The sequence below is a fragment of the Ruditapes philippinarum genome, unplaced genomic scaffold, assembly GCF_026571515.1.
Source record: "Ruditapes philippinarum isolate M1 unplaced genomic scaffold, ASM2657151v2 ctg197_1_1_1_1, whole genome shotgun sequence".
Lineage (NCBI taxonomy): Eukaryota > Metazoa > Mollusca > Bivalvia > Venerida > Veneridae > Ruditapes > Ruditapes philippinarum.
The window spans coordinates 156,527-177,512 of NW_026863178.1; the positions used below are offsets into that span (position 1 = coordinate 156,527).

Sequence of the window (20,986 nt, forward strand, 5' to 3'; positions counted from 1 at the left end):
ATAAAGTGTAAGTCAATTTTTATCAAGACATGAATGCATATATTTTACTGATTACATATAATGTGGACAAATATTTTCAGTACATATTTTATATATTTTGGATGTTTGAAAATTGTTTTAGTAGCGTAATTATATACAAATATAAAATTTCAACCTTAATTACATCATGCAGGATCATTAAAAAAAATTAAAAAATATACTATGCTCATCTTTTAGTGAAAAAATTTAATCACAGAAATTTGTTGAAATCTTTGAAATTCTAACTGAATATGTTTAACTTGAATAAAAGAATGAATAAAATGTGTATGGGAAGCTTTACTTTGCCCCTGTTACGGGCCAAGTAAAGTTGGTCTATTCTTAAAAAACTGCCAGTTTTTTAATGACATTATATATTCATAATGTGACAACCTATAGTTTGTAGAATTTTACTTTGTATGAAGGCAAAAATCAATATTTTCGAATATCAAATTTGAGCATAGTATTTCTTTAAGAAATAGGAAAGAGAAAATATTGCTTATCAATTTTTGAACACAGCAAAATAATTGTTTTTATTTAATAGGATATTATAATAGGAAAAATGATTAATCAAGTATATCATCTGCACAAAATGTTGGTTCAGATTTTGAGCGGAATTGGGACAGAATTATCATGGAATCAGTGATTTCTGCGCAAGCAATGGACGGAAATGAAATTTCATTTCATTCCATTTTTCAAGGATAAATATTTCACATAAAAGTAACCCAAAGTGTAATTCTATTCTTGTTTTTGCACATAGAGAAATTGAAATCAATATGCCTTCAAACTAAGAAAGACAGGTGTAGTTTATGAATTTACTGGTGTATTTTTTTAGACATTTAGGCCTCTATTTTTGATATTAAACAGAAAAAAAACAGAAACAAAAATGCTCATGAAACTGTCCTTTTAATATATTTAAAATCACGGAAACAATATGCCTTGATCATTGCTTACGTTTAGGATAAATTAATACTACACCCACTGAGATTTGACACCACAAAGATAAGAGACCTGATAAAACGGGCCACCTTTGTTCTCCCACCATATGTGCATGACTAATTTACTCACTGGTCATTCCTATAAATCAGACTGTTCGATATGATTGTTTTGGGTAAGATGATATTATAAACTTGAATCCTATGCGGAATTTGCCTAGAAAGACATGTAGGAATGTAATATAAAATAATATGTGCTTTGATTTTTGAATTAACTCTGTTTTACACAATGATTGGCCTGTCCTGTTACACAGTTGTTAAGTTTGCATGGTCATCCTGAATCTTGGGATACTGTAAATTACAGAAGATCTACTTGATGTTTTAGTTTTATCAATTTTGGAGATAAAGATTTGTTAAAGATGTTAAGGTATTTAAGTTTAATAAGAATAGTATTGGTTAATAAGAATGACACGAATCAGAATCATCTGAGACAAGGAGATCTAGTAATCAGGTAAATTTATTTACTTTCCTGCAGGAACAGGTTATATATCAAACTACCAAGGTAGCAAATAAAAATTTGTAACCAGAGATCAAGGTTATTTTTATATATTAAACTTCATACATTTGATTTACTAATAATTGATTTAAATCTGGATGTGATGGTCAAATTAATTTGTAATATAATGGATAATGATATGCAGTATTAAGCCCCAAAGGGTATGTTTTTAAATCTCTATACTTAACTATTCTAAATCTTTCCCAGAAAAAAATGTTCATTGCACAATTATTTGAAACCATTTAATTTCTTTCTTTAAAAATTCTTATTTAAACGAAAATTGCATTTAAATTCTTACATTGAATTTCATATCCAATTTCTCAACAACAAAAATCCTGCAACCAATTAGTACTAAGCAATTACTTTATTAGTGTAAAGTTTCTTTCTTAAGGAAACATTGGCTTGCTGACAGGATTTGAACCAATTTGATAAGCAAAGTAATAATAGTTTACATGTAAACCATTTGACCATGCCACCACTTGTGTTTATATTGCATGTACAGTTTTATGACATCATTGCTTTTTGATATTACAAAAGTTTAATTTTAACAACTTCATTCTCTACTTCATTACAATGATAAAAAATTTATTTTTGAAATCAAAGGCAATTGAAAATCATAATAGATTTCTTCTTTAAAGTCGTGTTTTAGACAGGTTATATGGCGGGTGATTCTTATGTTTAAGTTGATAAAACTATCAAAGGTATACACTTGAACCAGGCTTAATGTATGAGGGACATTTCTTTATCATGCTAATTAAATGAACATTTTGTTAAATTTTATAATGTCAAGGGCTAGAATCTGGTTCATGTATACTAACACATATGATCTTTTATTGGTTCACGGCTTAAAAGATTAAAGTGTATAAAGAGTCACTAAATATTGTCTTTTTCTTAGAAATAGTGAAAGAGTTATTTTAAGTCAGAGCGTCAGTCATTGTAACTGTCCAAGATTGGGAGATATCAGCTGGGAGAAAATGACAGATATCCTGTAAGCAAATCAATGCAAATGCCATGCAGGAAAAGTTAGACTGATTAACTAGTGAATCAAAGGCTGGCATTTTTTTATCATCAGTTTTGTGGAAGATATTCTTTAATGCCATCGTAGTTAATCTTCTTTTTTCTCTCAAATTTTATAAACTTCTCTTGGATCTAGCACAGGTTTGCTGACATTGGAAATAGAGTAAATGTGTGATTTTTTTTTTATAAATTATGTTAAATGTTATAAATTCACCATTTTTATACAAGTGTACATGTGCAAGTGATGCAAGTGCGATAAATTGCTGTTGTTTTTAATGGTTACCTTTGTTGGTGAATAGAAGTATTATGAATATTTATCTTTCATTTTCTTTTTTATCAATACACCCGTAAACACTTTTGATATGGACTACGTAAATTACCGAGGTATATCGAGTGAAAAAATACGAGTTGTTTCCCTTACAAAACAATACAAATATAGCCATTTTTAAACCGCTAGTTTGTTGTGATAAAATGTCCGATATATTTTAAAATCTATCCATCAATGGAAAGCTTTGGATCTTAGCTTTGTCTCAGAATATATTTTAACACATCGTTTGACTCCAAAGTATTTAAATTAACTGTTAAACCTACCATATGTCTGACCATTTTACATACGATTTATACAGTGAGATACGCAACTGGTTATCTTTACTCGAAAAACTACTGATAAGAATATTCTGTCGCCTGCTAGTTGGGAAAGTGTTTATGGGTGTATTACAACTAAGTAATGTATGTGAATAGTGTAGACTATTAAAATTCATCATATTGACATCAAATGAATCTGTATCAGATATGAAATTAATGACTTTTAACGGTGAGTCAATAAATTGGCATTATTTATCAAATTTGTGCATTATATGTTTTTTCTTTCACTCTAATCCCTTCAATGGTATGTAATGTTTATATGCATATAAAATATAAAATATGATAAAGTATTGAAATAAATATATTTAAACTACCTCATTTTGCATTAAACTAGTATTAAAAAGCAGCATTACATAAATCAGTTTTTCTACAGTTAAAAAATCTGTCCTGGGACAGAAAATTATTTGGATTATGGGACTGTCCTGTGGACATGACATTTCTTGATTAATGAAACTGTCCTGGTAATAGTACTTTCCTGGGATTATGGGACTGTCCTAGGGACAGGACTATCCTGGGATCATAAGACTGTCCTGAGAACAAGACTTTCCTGGCATAACAGGATATTCCTAGAGACAGGACATTCCTAGGACAGCAAAGCAATTTGTTTTCATGTTTTACCTTCTTGTCTTCAGAAATTCATTGGATTGCCAAGCCCCATTTAATGGCGTAAAAGCCTCAGCATTGTATCAGGAAATCCTCGGACATTTACAGGACAAATTTTTGGGACTTCTTAGGATTTCCTGGGATAGTCCCAGGATTTCTTGTTCATTTTCTGCACGGGCTATGTAACTTATAAGTTCGGCAACATCATATGTGTCTAGGTTAAAATTCTAGCACCTATTTTATCAGAACTTTCATCCTTGAACTTAGAATTTTCATAGAAAAATATTGTTTCTTTTCTATTAACTTCTTTCTTTCTTTTTCCCAATAATTTCGATCAGGATTCACTATTTTTACATAGAGTTTTATACAAAAACATTCTTGCCATACCCGTAAAGGCTTATGCTTGATATTTGACATCAAATTCAGGTTTGCTGACATTGAAAATAGAGAAACTATCATTTCTTTCTTTTTATCTATAGATATCTATTTCAAACTTCAAGTATGATTTTCTTTATTATCACTTAAATCATGTGTGAGAAGAGTCAATACTCTAGCTTGACCATTTTCAGAATTATATCCCCCCAAAATTAGATTTTTTTTCTAGAAATTATTATTTCTTACTATATTGTCTTTAATGTCCATATTTCCAGAATCATATCCCCCTTAAAGTTTGTATTTTCCATAATTTTCCTTAAACTTTCCTAAGTTTTGCTGAATTTACTTCCAATTTCAAACATATGTTCATTGTCAACACCTTTTCATATGTGATTTAATTTAAAGTATAATGCAAGGTTTTCATAACTTTTTTTTAATTATATTTTGTTGTTAACATCAACTTTTTTATTTTTGTAAAATTTCGATATAATTTAACTAAATGATGTTTATATTCCTGCAGAAAATATATACAGTCTTTGGTCAAAGCTGCATTCTGGATGTTTCAGAAGCTGAAAAGGGTAATGCTTGCCATTCCTGTATGATCAATACAAAAAGTAAGAGTTGTTTCATAATTGATAACCAATTTGTCACAAAGTCTTCCAGACTTTTTTCAGATGATTTCAAATTTGATAATAATGGCCTGGAATGTTGCTCGAATCCCTTAAAGTTTTCTCCCCAATAATTTCCTCTAGGATTCACTATTTTTACAATGAGTTATATACAAAAATATTCTTGCTAAATCCGTTAAGACTTATACATGATATTTGACAAAGGACGGTTATTTTGCTGTTGTACTCTACCAAGACTATAATACAATCACTAAATAAATTGGGCAATGTGAGGGGCTATACTGGAATCATTTGTCAATCAATTTCTCTCTTCCCCATTTAGCTTTATAAATCCAATACCACTAAAACGATTTTCTCAAGAAATTTCCTAAAATATTCACTGTTCAAAACCATTTTTAGTTTCCGTGTTTTTTCTAGAAGTAAGTATTCTCATTGAATAAAATATCTCTGAAGCAACACCTCTTAGCATAGCAACAACCAAACCAAATTTTTGTCTTCAAAAAAGGTTGTTTTTCGGGGCTGTACCCATGTATCATTTACCCATGGGAAGATTCTTTTTCAATATTGGCTCAAATTTTCATCTCAAGAAGATGATGTACAAAATCCCCATAATGCTTCTGTGCAAGCAAGAGGTTGAGATCATTAGTGAAAATGAAATGTCAGACAATTTCATTTTCACATTGTGAAAAAATCTGTTCTGCTAAAAGTTTTTTTAATCTAGCTTTAATGCTCACATTATAAATTTTGATCAATGTGCTTGCAATAGCAGGTATTAGTCAATCATTTGACAGCTCTACATTTAATTTTGCCCTTACAATTAGAGTTAGCCCTACCCTAGGGTCAATGGACTTAAGCAGTGAACATTTTATCTTCGCCCTTTCTCTTCTTTGTTAGGTCACTTGCTCACAAATAGTTTCACAAACACAGGCATGTGTTCTTTTGTGTAAGCCAGGTTTTGTTAGTTAGATTAACGAGAGACAATTTGATATGCCAGTATAGCAACCTGATAGCCAGTCAGGAAATTTGCATAAACTGTAAACACAGGAGGGGTCTTGCGTAAGGTTGAATCTCTTCTGCCCCCTCTAACAAAGTTGGGAGCGTAGTGTGACTTGCTTGTCTGTTCAGACATGACTATAAATAGTAAGAAATAAGAAGTCCACTGTTAATTTTCAAATTCCCTTTAATATACCAACGTTTTGGCTGGATAGACTTTTTCAGGTATATAGATAAATAATTAACAATAGACAGGAATTTATCAAGTAAAGCCGCCAGTAAAACTGTCTAAGATATATACATAATATTTTTTGGTAATTGGCAGACATTGAAACAGGACTTTAGAATGCATGTGTATGTGTGTTTGTACATCATGTTTTCCATGTGCAATCAGTAATTTTAGATAAAATAAACTTTATTATGTGATACTTATTAATGAACATTTACAATGGTCATTTGATGTCAGCAGATCTACAGTCACTTTGGCTTTGGCCACTAAGAACTTGTCTGACCAATAACTTTAAACTCTGTTAAGAGCAGTCCTATAATATTGTGTGGACATTGGGGATATATAGTAGATAATCCTATTGATTTTGAGATCACAAAGTCAAGGTCATAGTGACCCTATCTTTAAAATAATCTTGTCCTATAAATAACTTGAGAAGAAATAAGGCTAAGAAATAAGGCTAAGTGGAAATATTATCTATAGCTAGTAGATCCCCTTATAATTTGAAATATGTTATTATAACAGCAAAGTCGGGTGGACATATATGTAAATGTGATATGGACACAATTGTAGTAGTTATGACTGTGTCCTGTGCTGAAATAAATTTTACAGTTTGTCAGTATGGACTATTTTTATATGATGCTTGTTTGATGATTTATTGTTATTTCGAGAATGTAATGTTTGATGAAAGTTTTTTTTTTAATCAAGCATATTTAAGTTCAATTTTTTTATCGTAGCAAATCAGACATCCATGAATCAAAAACACAGTGATAACTGCTCTCAGAAAATAGAAGTGTGCATAGCATGTGAGAAGAAAAGTTTTCTCAACCCAATAACATGTTACTGTGGTACAAAATTGACACCTACTATTGGTAAGTAAATTATCTCATATTTACCTGGATATGTCAATTTGTTGATTTAAGTAATTTAGTAAGTAAAAATAGGGTACGTTTAAAATATGTGCCAACAAAAGAAGAAAATATACTGGAGATGTCTGGAGATAAAAGTAGCAAGAATGTAATGACATGATTGATTATATATTAATCAAAGACACATAAGATTCAAACTCGTCAGGGGCAACCCAATGTTTCCTTGAGCAAGAGTCTTTACACTCATTGCTAATTATTGGCTGATTCAACAGTGTGTTTATAAGCCCAACGTTGAGGAAAGGGACCTTGGATTCCAGCTATCAAGCTATATATATATATATCAGATTGTTCATGGTAATGTTCACGTGCCTGCTAATACTTAAGAAAAAGCTCTGAGGGTCAGCCTTTCAGGTCTTAATCTATCAGTAAAGCTTGAAAGTAGCCATATGACTTTTACTGTGTTGCTGCGATTTAAAAAAAAACAAGTGAAAAGAGATAAAAACTTGGCTACCAATTTAACCAATCTAAACTTGACCTTGACTTCTAAATTACTTTCACTTTTAAGGTAAAATTATTGCATTTTGCTATATTTTGCTATAACTTTGTGATTTTCACCTTGAAAAGTCTAATAATTTTATAAGCCACCTACCGCTTTAACCGGGGGTGACTTTAGGCCTACCCTCCGTCCATCCATCCACTTTCTTGTCGAGGATATAACTCTGAAACTACATAATTATAAGTAATAATCAAGAAACTTTGTAGGTAGATAGATCTCATTGAGTATAAGTGCAGTGCAAACGATCTGTAAAACTGCCTTTTCTATTTTTAAGTTATTGCCCATTGCTAATTTTTTACACTTTCAGTTTGTCCGAAACATAACTCTGAAATCACAAGAGGTATCAACAAGAAACTTTGTAGGTCGATAGATTTCATTAAGTACGAGGGGAAGTCAGAACACATCCGGACTTTTGACTCGTTCTCGAAAACCATTTAACATTTTAAAAAGAATCTTTCTACTCTTTTTCAAAATATTCTTCAACTACGTCTACGCACTTTTGCCATCTTCATGGGAGCTTTTGTATTTCCGCTGTGAACCATGACGTAGACATATGTTTTAGGTACTGTGAAACAGTAGATATCAAAGCCGCCCTGGTCTTATATTTCTTTCCAGGAAGCAATTTTTTCAGTTCTGGAAACAAATAAAAGTCACAGGGGGCGAGGTCTGGGCTATAAGGAGGATGAGACAACAATTGCCATTTGTAAGAGTTGATAACCTCTACTGTAGCTGCGGCGGTATGGGAGGGGGCGTTATCGTGAAGAAGGAGAACATTTTTCTGTGCTAACCTGGGACGCATTCGCTTCAGCTTTTCTCTGAGATTTTTCAGAATTACTTCAGAATAGTACTTGCCGGTGACAGTTTGACCTTTTGGCATGAAATGAGTAAGTATCATTCCTCGTGAATCCAAAAAGGCAACAAGCATGACTTTGCCAGCCGAATGAGACAGCTTAAACTTTTTAGGAGGTGGAGAACCACCTCGTTTCCACTGCTTTGACTAAGCTTTTGTCTAAGGTTAGGAATAATGAGCCCACATCTCATCTCCAGTGATAATGCGGTTCTCCAGTGATAAAGCTTTAAAATTTGCTACCATTGTTGGGGTCACCGCCTCAGCTGGCCGCCCAGTCCTAGGCATGTCACAAACAATTATTCTGCCTTCACGAAACTGTGAAACCCGGTTGTAGAAGGTTGAACGTGATACACATTTATCAGAAAATCTTTTTTTAAGCCTCTGAAAGATGTGGCAGGGCTTTTACCTGCTGCAACCAGAAACTTTATAACAGACCGTTGTTCCTCTAACAAAGAGTCCATGATAGACGAAACACCTATCATATATTAGAGGGCAAAATACTGTGTAAACACAAACACATTGAAAATAAACTGACCACGTTATTGGCAAATAAATGTAGTTTTCACCAATATATAATGTGTGTATATAGCTGCACGTGAGAAGAGAGGAGCATTAAAAGTCCGGATATATTTCTGACCGTCCCTCGTAGAAGTGCAATGTATAAGAGCTGTAATTATGTCTTGTTTAATTAGCTCGACTTTGTTTTTAAAACAAAGGTCAGATAAAGGAAATTCTCTTGTTTGTTTTTTTCTGTTACCTGGCTATAACTTTGTTATACATAAATGGATTAACTTCATATTAAAACACAATATTTTTAATGTTAGGACCGTTATGAATATTTATCTCAAATTGACCTTGACTCATGTATGACCTTGCAGGTCTAATATGTTTATTAGTCCCCTACCGGTTTACCGGAGGGGACTTTAGGTTTACTCTCCGTCCGTCTGTCTGTCAGTCCGCACTCACAGGAGAGTAATTATGTGGCTAGATGGACAATAGGTAACTGTTCTTTTTCTTTGATGTCATTCATTCCGTAATGCTTTTATGTAGCTATTTTCTTTCGGGTGGCTAAAAAGAACAATAGAGAGAACAATAGAGTAGCCACATAATTATTGTCTTGTGAGAACGTCCGTCCGTCTATCCGTCAGTCCGTCCGTCCGTCCACAAAACTGGAACCCGCGATAACGCAACGTCTTTATCTTTTCTTCCTATGTTGAAAATTCTGGTTGCTATGGCAACAAATAGGCTGAAAATATGGCAAATTTTACACATAACATGGATCCAGTGATAACGCAAAAAGTACTGGAAATATTTTTATGAAACTTGCAATATTGGTAGATTGCAGTCTAGAGATTATAGACATCCTTTTTCATTTCTTCCTATGATGAAAATTCTGGTTGCTATGGCAACAAATAGACTGAATTTCAAGATTTCTGATTCTAGTTTTTACGTTTTTTCGCTATTTTAGTTTTTACGTTTTTTTGCTATAAGTTCTTTATTTCTGAAACGTTTTTTCTTCAATTTTTAAATAAAAGTTTCTAGTCATAAACCACATCATATGTGACAAGGTTTACAACTTTAGTGCAAAATGTATCAGAATTTCCTCCCTTGAACTTAGAATTTTCATGATTTTTTTTTGATATCTTCTTTATTTCTGAATGTATCTACTTCAAACTTCATATATATGTTTCTTATTATCACTCAACATTTGTGTGAAAGTTCAATACTCTAGCAAGACTATTTCCAGAATTATGCCCCTTTTGAACTTGGTATTTTACTCCAACTTCTTCCATTATTATAGGATTTTCTTCAAACTCCCAAATCATAATAATATGAAAAGGTTTATAAATCTCGCATCCATTTTTCCAGACTTATCTCCTCCTTAAACTTTGAATTTTTCTTATTCATGCTTTTAACTTTCTTTCACTTCAAATTCAAAGAAAACATTCATTATCAACACCTTCATTACTAATTGTTCGTTGTTACACTCACATAATGTATGACGTCTTGCATCTTTAAAGAGTTATATATTTCTTTAAAATGTTATATTTTGATTATAGTGATGTTTAACAGTGATGTTTAAAAAAATAACTTCAGAGTGTCCTTGTGTCCTTCAGGCCCTCTGTCTGTACATAAAAACTGTTTCCTGTGATCACTTTGAAAGAATTTTTTCAACAAATTTACATAAAATAGAAACATAAGTGAATGGTCAATGGCCTTTCAGAATGTTGCTGGGGTTCTAACATGTAGGGGACTTATGGATTGCTTGCAAAACTATGATGATTGCTTGTTTTTACTGATTTCCGTTGTATTGTAGCCTGTAGTCCTGAAAATATACAAGAATGTTGATCAGCATGTGTAGTTGTGCACCTTGGGGATTGCTTGTAGATTTATTCAGTAATTGTAGAGTTTTTGTCATTGACTTAGTAATAGTAAAATGTTTTCAGTTTTCAACTTGTATCACGTGAAGCCCCCAAAAATTGACAAAGAGTCAGTGCATTGACAACATGTTGGAGTGCCGGGGTACCGGCGTGTCCAATGGACACATTCTTAGTTCTGCTTTTTTCCATCATATTCATATTTGGACAAAACATCACCTGACATTTTGATTTATTCAAGTTCAGTCTTGACTTTGATCTAAAAGTGACCTTGGCCATCATGCTTATTATCTTGAAAACTACTTAACACAAAGAATTGATATTTCACATACTTATTGATAATTTTTACTAAGTCAGCCATATTGACTTTGGGGTCACTAGGTTAAAGGTTAAGGTCACAGAGGCCTTAAATGTCAGAATGGTTTCCGCCCAATTATCTTAAAAACTATGCATCACAATGTCTTCATATTCAACACAGTGATTGGCCATAACTAGTAAATGATCCTATTGATTTGAGGTCACTAGGTCAAAGATCAAGGTCACATGGCCTTAAATGATAGAATGGTTTCTGCTCATTATCTTGGAAACTATTCATTACAAATTCTTCATATTTCACAAACTGTTTGGACATAACTAGTAGGTGACCCCTATTGACCTTGGGGTCACTAGGTCAAAAGTCAAGGTCACAGCAGCCTAAAATGTTAAAATTGTTCGCTCATTATCTTGAAGGCTATATTTCACAAAGTCTTCATATTTCACATTTTGATTGGTCATGACTAGAATATGACCCCTATTAATTTGTGGTCAAATAATAATAAGTCAAAGGTCAAGGTCACAGGGGGCTTGAATGGTAGTGTGGTTTCTACATATCTAGAAAGCTATCTCATTATCTTTGAAGCTATTATCACAAAGTCTTCATATTACACATATTGATTTTGGGGTTACAAGATCAATGGTCAAGGTCACCCGGGTCTTTAATGTCAGAATGGTTTATGCTTATTATCTTCAATTTTTTTATCACAAATATTTCATATTTCACGTATAAATTGGTCATTACTATAAGATGACCCCTATTGATTTTGGGGTAACTAGGTAAGAGTTCAATGTCAAAGATGCATTTAATGTCAGAATGGTTTCTGCTTATCTTGAAAATAACTTATCACAAAGTTTTCATATTTCACATATTGATTGGTCATAACTAATAGATGCCCCCCTTTGATATTCTGATCACTTTGTCAAAGGTCAAAGTCACAGGGGCCTTAAATGTCAGAAAGGTTTACGCTCATTATCATGAAAACTATTTATCACAAAGTCTTTATATTTCACATATTGTATAGCCATATGTAATAGATGACCTCCATTGTTTTTGGGATCACTAGTTCAAAGGTCAAGGTTACAGGGGCCATAAATAGAAATATGGTTTTCTCTTATTACCTTTAAAAGGTTTTGTCATGAAGTCTTCATATTTCGCATATTTATTAGTCATAATGGAGTCACTGCTAAGTTCAAATGTCAAGCTCTTTATATTTCGCATATTGCTTATAACGTGTAGGTCTTTTTTTTACATAACTGAATACTTCCATGTGCCCATTGATGACAAGTTTCCATAACAAAATTACAAATAATGTCAGTCAAGGGCTAAAAAGGAGGGCATATGTGTCGCTCGACATGTCTTGTTAAACATATCATTGACTTGTAAATGGTTTTGTCTTACATTGTCAAATTTGAAATATTGATTACATTTTGTAATAGAAAATTATGTTTTATAGAACCCCTAACTACAGTGGTCTTCCTCTGATGTATTTGCTATTATAATAAGTGTGACCCTTCTTTTATACTATGATAAATTATTATGTACATAAACATTTTTTTTGTCCAAAAAAAAACGATTTCTTTCAATCAGTCAGCAAATGACTTCAGTTGCAATACAACTTGTGGCAAAATACTTCAAGCATATGTTGCTTTTTTATTTTTATGTGTTAAGGTCATAGATGGGCAGCCTTATTAGTAGCAGGAAAAGATACGACAGATACAAACAGGATTAAAATATCAAAGGCTCTGGTCAAAGATGTAAAGGAATTAGAGAAGCTGTTGACATCTCTTGCACCTCGAGTTTTTGGGATAAGGTTTGTAAATGATTTTCGTATTGCTTACCAGAGTAGATTATAGTAGATTATAGTAGAACTTCTACGATTCGATCTTCGATTAGTCGATTTTCTCCATGTGTAGAAGTAAAATGAAAAACCCGCATTCCTGTCTGTATATTTCTTTATAAAAACCTTTATATCAGTCGAATCTTTGTCACTGTGTTGAAGTTTTTTTCATGGTCCGTATGGAATAAATCGAGTACAATTTATCACAAATAAGTCGAAGTCCTTATTTTATTTGACATCTTCGATCTCAAAACATTTTTCACACCTTTTCTGTCTATGGAGATATTTTCAAATCAACTTGTGTGACAGGTGTTAATAACACATCCATGTGTTCAAACATCCTTTGTTTGCGTTGAATGAGTGTTAAAATGCTTTAATTGTTACCATTGAAATTGCCGCAGGGATATTTGAAAGTAAACAATAAGAACTACTTTAATTTGACTTTTTGTAACCCGGTGTCGCATGACAATCACACGTGATATATTTACTGTATGCTGGTTGAGTTATCCCACTTTCCTTTACTAATGCCTTTGTAAAATTGTTTGTAAACGTCAATGGCTTGAAGTTTAGTAATTAAATTGAGACCAATTCGTGAGTCGAAGTCCCGATGTGTCGAAGTTTTTACGCAAATGCCTTCAACATCGACTTCCTGAAGTTCTTATGTATGTATGTTTAACACTACCCTTAAACCATTTTATACACTGTTTTTATGTTGCCTTTTTTGTCCATTAACACATTTCAGTATCAAATTATTTCCATATAATATAAAAGTATTATGCAAAGATTATCCTACATTATAATTTCAACAAATAATCATTATTCACAACTTGCTTTTCTAACATTATTAATTTTATTAACTAAATAAGCATTGTGCAATTTCAATGCTAAATATGATAGGGGCCATAGTCTGAACTGTAGAAACTCTGATTGCCATGGCAACCGAAAGAAAAATCTGAAAAATATTTGTTTCTTTTTTAATTCAAAAAGTTACAGCATGGGTGGCTACCACATTTGATCAAATAAAAGCCCTGGGATTAATCCTGACCCTTGTCAATGAGAATCTTTTATCTTCAGATGAGCAATTGCAGCGCAAGCATGGCCCTGTTATTCTTGTTTTCTGGTTTTTATGGAAAAACCCAAATTAAAAATAAAATAATCCATAAACCAACAATGTTTATCCAACACAATTTTTTTTCAAGTTAACTCTTCTACAGTTACTGTTTCTTAAAATCTGAACCCTAATCATAGCAAGGTCTTTTGTTATTACCATATGTAAGGTAGAAAAAGGTTCACATAAGTTCCCTGGTACAGATCTAACAGTGACATAAACATCTGTTTAATGCCGACTCTCATTGTCCAGCATATTCCACGCAACACTAAATGAAATGTCATCTTGCGGTTTATTTTCAAGTGATCAAATTATTGAATATAAACACATCATATGCCAATGGCCAATTCAGAAGGTTTTCTCCTATTTTAGGCAGTTCAAAACCTTTCTAAGGCTTGTAAGCTTAAGAATGCGAAATAAAAATGTGTGTCATTTATTAAATGTATTTTGACTTAAATTTATTGTATATTGACTGAAAGAACACTGTCAGAATCTATTATTTGCTCGGTATGCTGAAGTTGCATTATTGATTTTGACATATATAATTATATATTTTGCAATTCTCGCAAAACCTGTATCAATTGGTTTTTACTACTTACCCTTAAATTTGTCCTAACATTGTATTTCATGGCTTTTTCCAAGAATTGAGGAGATTGCCAATTTTTTTGCTGCCATGTGACCATATACTTTATATATATATACTTTATTTGCTACTGTATTTGTAAAGCACCCAACACTTCCAAAAAAGTCCATGTTAGCTATGTATACATCTTACTTTTCAGTAAAACCAACATTCGGACAGTTGTACCCGCTGCTCCAGACAGACTAAATGATGAGGAAAAATTATGGCCGAAAGTCAATGAATCCATCTGCTACTTTAGTCAGAGAACAGATATAGATACCATGCTCATATATATTTCCTGCCATGGAGCTCGATCAAATGGGTCTGGAGACATGAAAGATTTCCAGTTTCAACTTGGATCAAGTCCAAATGACAGTATTAGTCTTTATCAATTTGAAAAAGAGCTAGAGCGTTTGGTAAATATTGAAAAACTGATTATAGTGTTAGATCGGTGTTATCCTCCATTGGTCAGATTAGAGAAAAGGGACAGGGTATACATTCAAATGAACTCTTGCAAGCAGGATCAGAAGGCGCAGATGGATAATAATGGAAGCCTCTTTACAAGATTTTTTATCAGAGGTTTAAAAGCGAAGTCAGAGGGAAAAATATGTTCAGATAATTGTCAGCCTTGTATTGACTACTGGAATAGAAGTAAAGATTTTATAACGATTCACAATTTATATGACTACATCAAAGGTCATTTAAATGATCAAACTCCAGTCTATGAGCCTCATTTGTATGACCATAGTAGTAATATTGCATTCTACACAGGTGATCGAGTGGAAATACAATTCAGTCATAAAAACTCATCTAAAAACATACCACTAGACCATCTTAAAGATATGAAAGAATTGAAAAAGAAATTGAAAGAAGAGTTTGGTCGTAAGTTATATATTTTTTTAAATCCTTCTGCAACGCGGAAACGGGTCTATAAAAATAGCTTCCGTCACTCTGCACTACCAAAAAGGGACAGGAGCCATCTAACAGTAAACAGAACATAAGAAAACAAAGAATTCATTTCGTTACAATAAAGGAAGGGGGAAATAAATCTCTATTAAGAAAGATAAAATAACATAGAAATGGCAATTTACTCAGTCGCACGTCCGTCCGTTTGTCCGTCCATTTGTCCGTCTGTAACACTTTGCCCACTTCATAACTTTTATACTGCTGATTTTTGAGCCCCTACTTTAGCGGAGGGGGGGGGGCATTTAGATTTACCCTTGTCCGTCTGTCCGTTCGTCGGCACCTCCGTCTGTCTGTTTTCGTTTGTGTCGCACGTAGCTCAAAAAATACATGACTTAGATACTTTACTACAGAAATTCTGCTCAGCATGTGTGGTTTTGCACCTTCGTATTTTCATGTGGATTTACTTAGTATTTTTAGAGTTATTGCCCTTAACTTAGTAAATATTTGCAATTTTCGACTTGTGTCGCACGTTACTCATCAAGTATTGACCTAGAGTCATGAAACCTTACAGGAATGTTTTTCAGCACGTTGAGTTGTGCACCGTGGTAATCTTGTGTGAATTTATTTAATATTTGCAGAGTTATTGTCCTAGATTTATAAACAATTTTTTTTTACTTTTGTCGCATGTAGCACATTTTTTTTTACTTAGGGTCATAAAAGTTTACAGGAATGTTGATCAGGATGTGTAGTTTTTTTCGTGTGTATTTATTTAGTATTCGCAAATTTATTGCCCTTGGCTTAATAAAAATTTGCAATTTTCAACTTGTGGCACATGTAGCTCAAAAACTATTCGACATAGTCACAAAATTTGACGGGTATTTGATCAGCCTGTGAAATTGTGTTCCTGGGGTTTCGCTTGTGAAATTATATGTTTTGTCAGAGATATTGCCGTTGACTTAGTGAAAATCTCAATTATCAATTTGTGTCCTGCATTTAACCTAGAGTCATGAAACATAACAGGAATTGTTTTTTCTCTTTTTATCAGGCCTCAACTGGGTAACCCTATTTATTTCAAATAGTTTTAAATTTTTACATATTATCATTTTCATCAGAATATTTATAAATGACTGGTAAATTTGGGTATAAAGCTAAATTTTTACTGCCTGATATTCTGAAAAAAACATTTTATCAAATGTATGAAAAAAATGTGTAGACATATAAGTTGCAAAAATTTCAGTCAATATACTACAAATGTGTATGTATGGTATAATTCTTTACATTTTGATAAATATTTTGCAATACACATACATAGTTTTATACCCTTTTAAAGCAAGCACATTATAATATACCCATATGTTCAATGTAAAAACATAATTTTGCAATGGTATTATCAGGTAATAAGACATATATTTTAATCAGTTTGTCAGTGTAGTTTATTAAAATAAAGATCTTACTAATCCCATCTATTATTTTCATTTTCTGTCAAGTTTATTGTCCCCCGCCTTTTCGAAGAAAAAAGGGGGATATAGAAATAGGCTCCGTCCGTCTGTCCGTCTGTCCGTCCGTCCGTCTGTCCGTCCGTCACACTTTCGTGTCCGGTCCATAACTTTGTCATTTATGAAAGGAATTTGAAATAACTTGGCACAAATGTTTATTATAATAAGACGATGTGTCATGCGCAACAACCAGACCCCTACCTCCAGGGTCAAGGTCACACTTGCTCATTCAAGGTCAAAATTGCCTATTTGAGGGTATATGTCGTGTCCGGTCCATAACTTTCTTATCTATGAAGGGATTTTGTAAATTCTTGCCATAATTGTTCACAATAATCAGACGATGTGTCATGCGCAAAAACCAGTCACCTACCTTCAAGGTCAAGGTCACACTTGGAGGTCAAATATTAACATAGTCTGTTGCAGGGTATATTTCGTGTCCGGTCTATAACTTTCTTATCTATGACTGGAATTTGGAAATACTTGCCATAATTGTTCACAATTATCAGACGATGTGTCATGCGCAAAAACCAGTCACCTACATTCAAGGTCAAGGTCACACTTGGAGGTCAAATATTAACATAGTCTGTTACAGGGTATATTTCGTGTCCGGTCCATAACTTTCTTATCTATGAAGGGTTTTTGTAAATACTTGCCATAATTGTTCACAATAATCAGACGATGTGTCATGCCCAACAACCAGTCACCTACCTTCAACGTCAAGGTCACACTTGGAGGTCAAATATTAACATAGTCTGTTACAGGGTATATTTCGTGTCCGGTCCATAACTTTCTTATCTATGACTGGAATTTGGAAATACTTGCCATAATTGTTCACAATTATCAGAAGATGTGTCATGCGCAAAAACCAGTCACCTACATTCAAGGTCAAGGTCACACTTGGAGGTCAAATATTAAAATAGTCTGTTACAGGGTATATTTCGTGTCCAGTCCATAACTTTCTTATCTATGAAGGGTTTTTGTAAATACTTGCCATAATTGTTCACAATAATCAGACGATGTGTCATGCCCAACAACCAGTCACCTACCTTCAACGTCAAGGTCACACTTAGAGGTCAAATATTAACATAGTCTGTTACAGGGTATATTTCGTGTCCGGTCCATAACTTTGTCATTTATCAAAGGAATTTGAGATAACTTGGCAGAAATGTTTGTTATAATAAGACGATGTGTCATGCGCAACAACCAAACCCGTACCTTCAGGGTCAAGGTCGTACTTGTTCATTCAAGGTCAACATTGTCTATTTGAGGGTATATGTCATGTCCAGTCCATAACTTTCTTATCTATGAAGGACTTTTGTAAATACTTGCCATAATTGTTAACAATAATCAGATGATGTGTCATGCGCAAAAACCGGTCACCTACCTTCAAGGTCAAGGTCACACTTGGAGGTCAAATACTTACATAGTCTGTTACAGGGTATATTTTGTGTCAGGTCTATAATTTTTTCATAGATCAAAGGATTGTGAAAATACTTCGCACAAATAGTCACTATAATAAGAGGATGTGTCATGCGCAACACCTGCATCCCTACCTCCAAGGTCAAGGTCACACTTAGAGGTCAAAAATTAACATAGTCTGTTATAGGGTATATTTTGTGTTGAATCTAGAACTTCTTCATAGTTCAAGGGATTTTGAAATAACTTGGCACAAATAGTCACAATAATAAGACGTTATGTCATGCACAACACCTGCTCCCCTACCTCCAAGGTCAAGTTCACACTTAGAGGTCAAAGCTTAACATGATAGATTTTTAAATTCCGTGTTTCATTTTATTTTTTTAACAAATTTATTGTTACATTTGCAGATCTAGCATTGATCATAATTTTGGACTGAATGTCCTGAGATCCATACCTCAATCTTTTGAAATAGCACAATTTTATGCTTCATATAAAACTCCCGGGGCGGGGGACGTTGGTAACTCTGTTACAAATTCTTGTATTTTTATAAATATTCCAAGCTAATTTAAGACTGTTTTTAAAACCAAATCATGTTGGTAGAACATTTTCTTTGACAAATAAATATGTCTTTTCAGTTCTGAAAATAATATGTCATATTTTAAAATGTTAGATACTGTATGTAAAATAAATGATTTACAATTGAAAAAATATTCAAAATTTTGTATGATATCTTTTAGATATTGAAAAAGGCTTTGAATCTTGTGACATTCCCAAAACAAATGCAAAAATGTTTCTTCATAACAATTACAAATATACATTTTTATTTTTATTGTAAACAATTTTAATTTTTAACGAAAGTGAGTTTGTTTCTATAATTATATGAACAATTCTTATTTGGAATCATTGAATATATGAATCTTTTGTACAATGGACAACATAACTATAAAATGAATGCAAATTAATGTTATATCCTATAAGCATGTGTTCCACTTTTCTTCACTTGTTTGTTAATCCACGGGGGAGGAAGTGTTACACGAAGGATGGAGTTCTTATGATAAATTGTTTGGAGTTCTTATGATAACTGTCACGGAGTTCCTGGAAAATGTTACGGATTTCTGTGGAAAACTTTTCTATATACTTGGAAAACTCGCCTAAAAAATGGTTATTTTTAACTTTAAATGGGGAGTGTGAGGTGCTAAATTAAACTTTGATAATTAAGCTTGCCCTACATATTGTATTTTGTTTCAGAAAAAATCTTTTACTCCATATTTTGTCGCCTTTTTTAAAAAAAATCTGCATGTTTTGAGAAAAATTACCAAATTACTTGCTAATTCGTACATATTGACCTTTTCATTTGTGATCTTCTTCGTTGCTATACTTAATTACCTAATTATTATGGAGAGTTGCAAACATAAAGCCCGGGCTAATAAATTTATACCCGAATTTTCAAATGTTACGGAGTTCTTGCGATAACTCAAAATATATCCTGGAGTTCTTATGATAACTTTTGTTACTGCCAGTGTGTTTTTGTGCTTAATCACGGCGCGTTTAAGCGTATTTTATTAGACAATAAGTGTGTAAATCATTATGAAGCATACTACGCTTATCATTTGCACAAAAATTTGGTTATATAACGTTGGTTTTGATCGTGTTTTTCAGTTCAAGAGATATTATTCTTACCTCCGTTTCTTGTGTTTTTTTGTGTTTGTTTTGGTCTTTTTGTGTGTGTGTTTTTTTTATATTTTATTGGAATGACTGTAAACATACTTGATGTAGAGCATTTACTTACAGGATAAAAATACGCTTTGAATCATGATTTCGTCATATATACATTATTCCTGGCAGTTTTAGAGAACATTAAGTAACTATGCTATCGGTATGCATGTAAATGGTTTTCAGCAAAATAGGAGGTAGTATGCACTACCTTTATCTAAATTTAATGAGGTGGGTGTCGTCTTTATGTTTCAACGGGTATTTCAATTTTTAAAAGGTATCAGTTTTTGTCATAGAAACTTATAAAGTTCTATGACAATGATCACGGTGCATATCCATATCTGTACCCTCTTTGCGAAATCTGCTCAAACGGTACCCTCTTCGAACATGCACAGGTCATTCTCTGCTAAAAACAAACCAGCGATGAATAACAATCCAGTAAAATTTCATTGTAATAAGGAAAGGAGGTATGACACGTAGAAAAGATGTATACCACGGAACACTAGAATGTTTCATTTATGTGCTGATTTGTCATGTGCACGTTTTTCATGTACTGCAAATTCACAATAAACTACAAAAAATCGATATATCTTGCCTCGCCCATCACATCGACAATTTTTTTCGGGCTGAAATGAACCTATGGCTTGATTATATATGCATCACACATATTTAATATGTTCATATACATATCATCTTCGGACAAATGGCAGTATATTGTCAAAAATAAATGGAAAATTCATAAAAACACCCTACTTTCGGTTTTGCAGCGGCCCGGGCTACCTCTCTTCATTTGAATTTTCATATCACAGGTACCCTCTCATTTTTGAACACATAGGTACCCTCAAAGCACGACATATACTTTTATGTGTTAATCGCTAAGTATGTAATATTTACATATAAGTAAGAAATATTACATACATAC

The 20,986-nt window shown here is 32.9% G+C and overlaps 1 protein-coding gene across 1 annotated transcript in view; it reads left to right on the forward strand.

Moving 5' to 3' along the window:
- LOC132721361 (uncharacterized) overlaps positions 1–20,986 on the forward strand; it is a 143,726-nt gene that overhangs the window by 100,836 nt on the left and 21,904 nt on the right. Inside the window, exons 25-28 of the mRNA XM_060705648.1 lie at positions 4,667–4,760; positions 6,732–6,866; positions 12,632–12,773; positions 14,691–15,412. Of these exons, the coding sequence (XP_060561631.1) occupies positions 4,667–4,760; positions 6,732–6,866; positions 12,632–12,773; positions 14,691–15,412 (1,093 nt within the window). The remainder of the gene's footprint in view (positions 1–4,666; positions 4,761–6,731; positions 6,867–12,631; positions 12,774–14,690; positions 15,413–20,986) is intronic.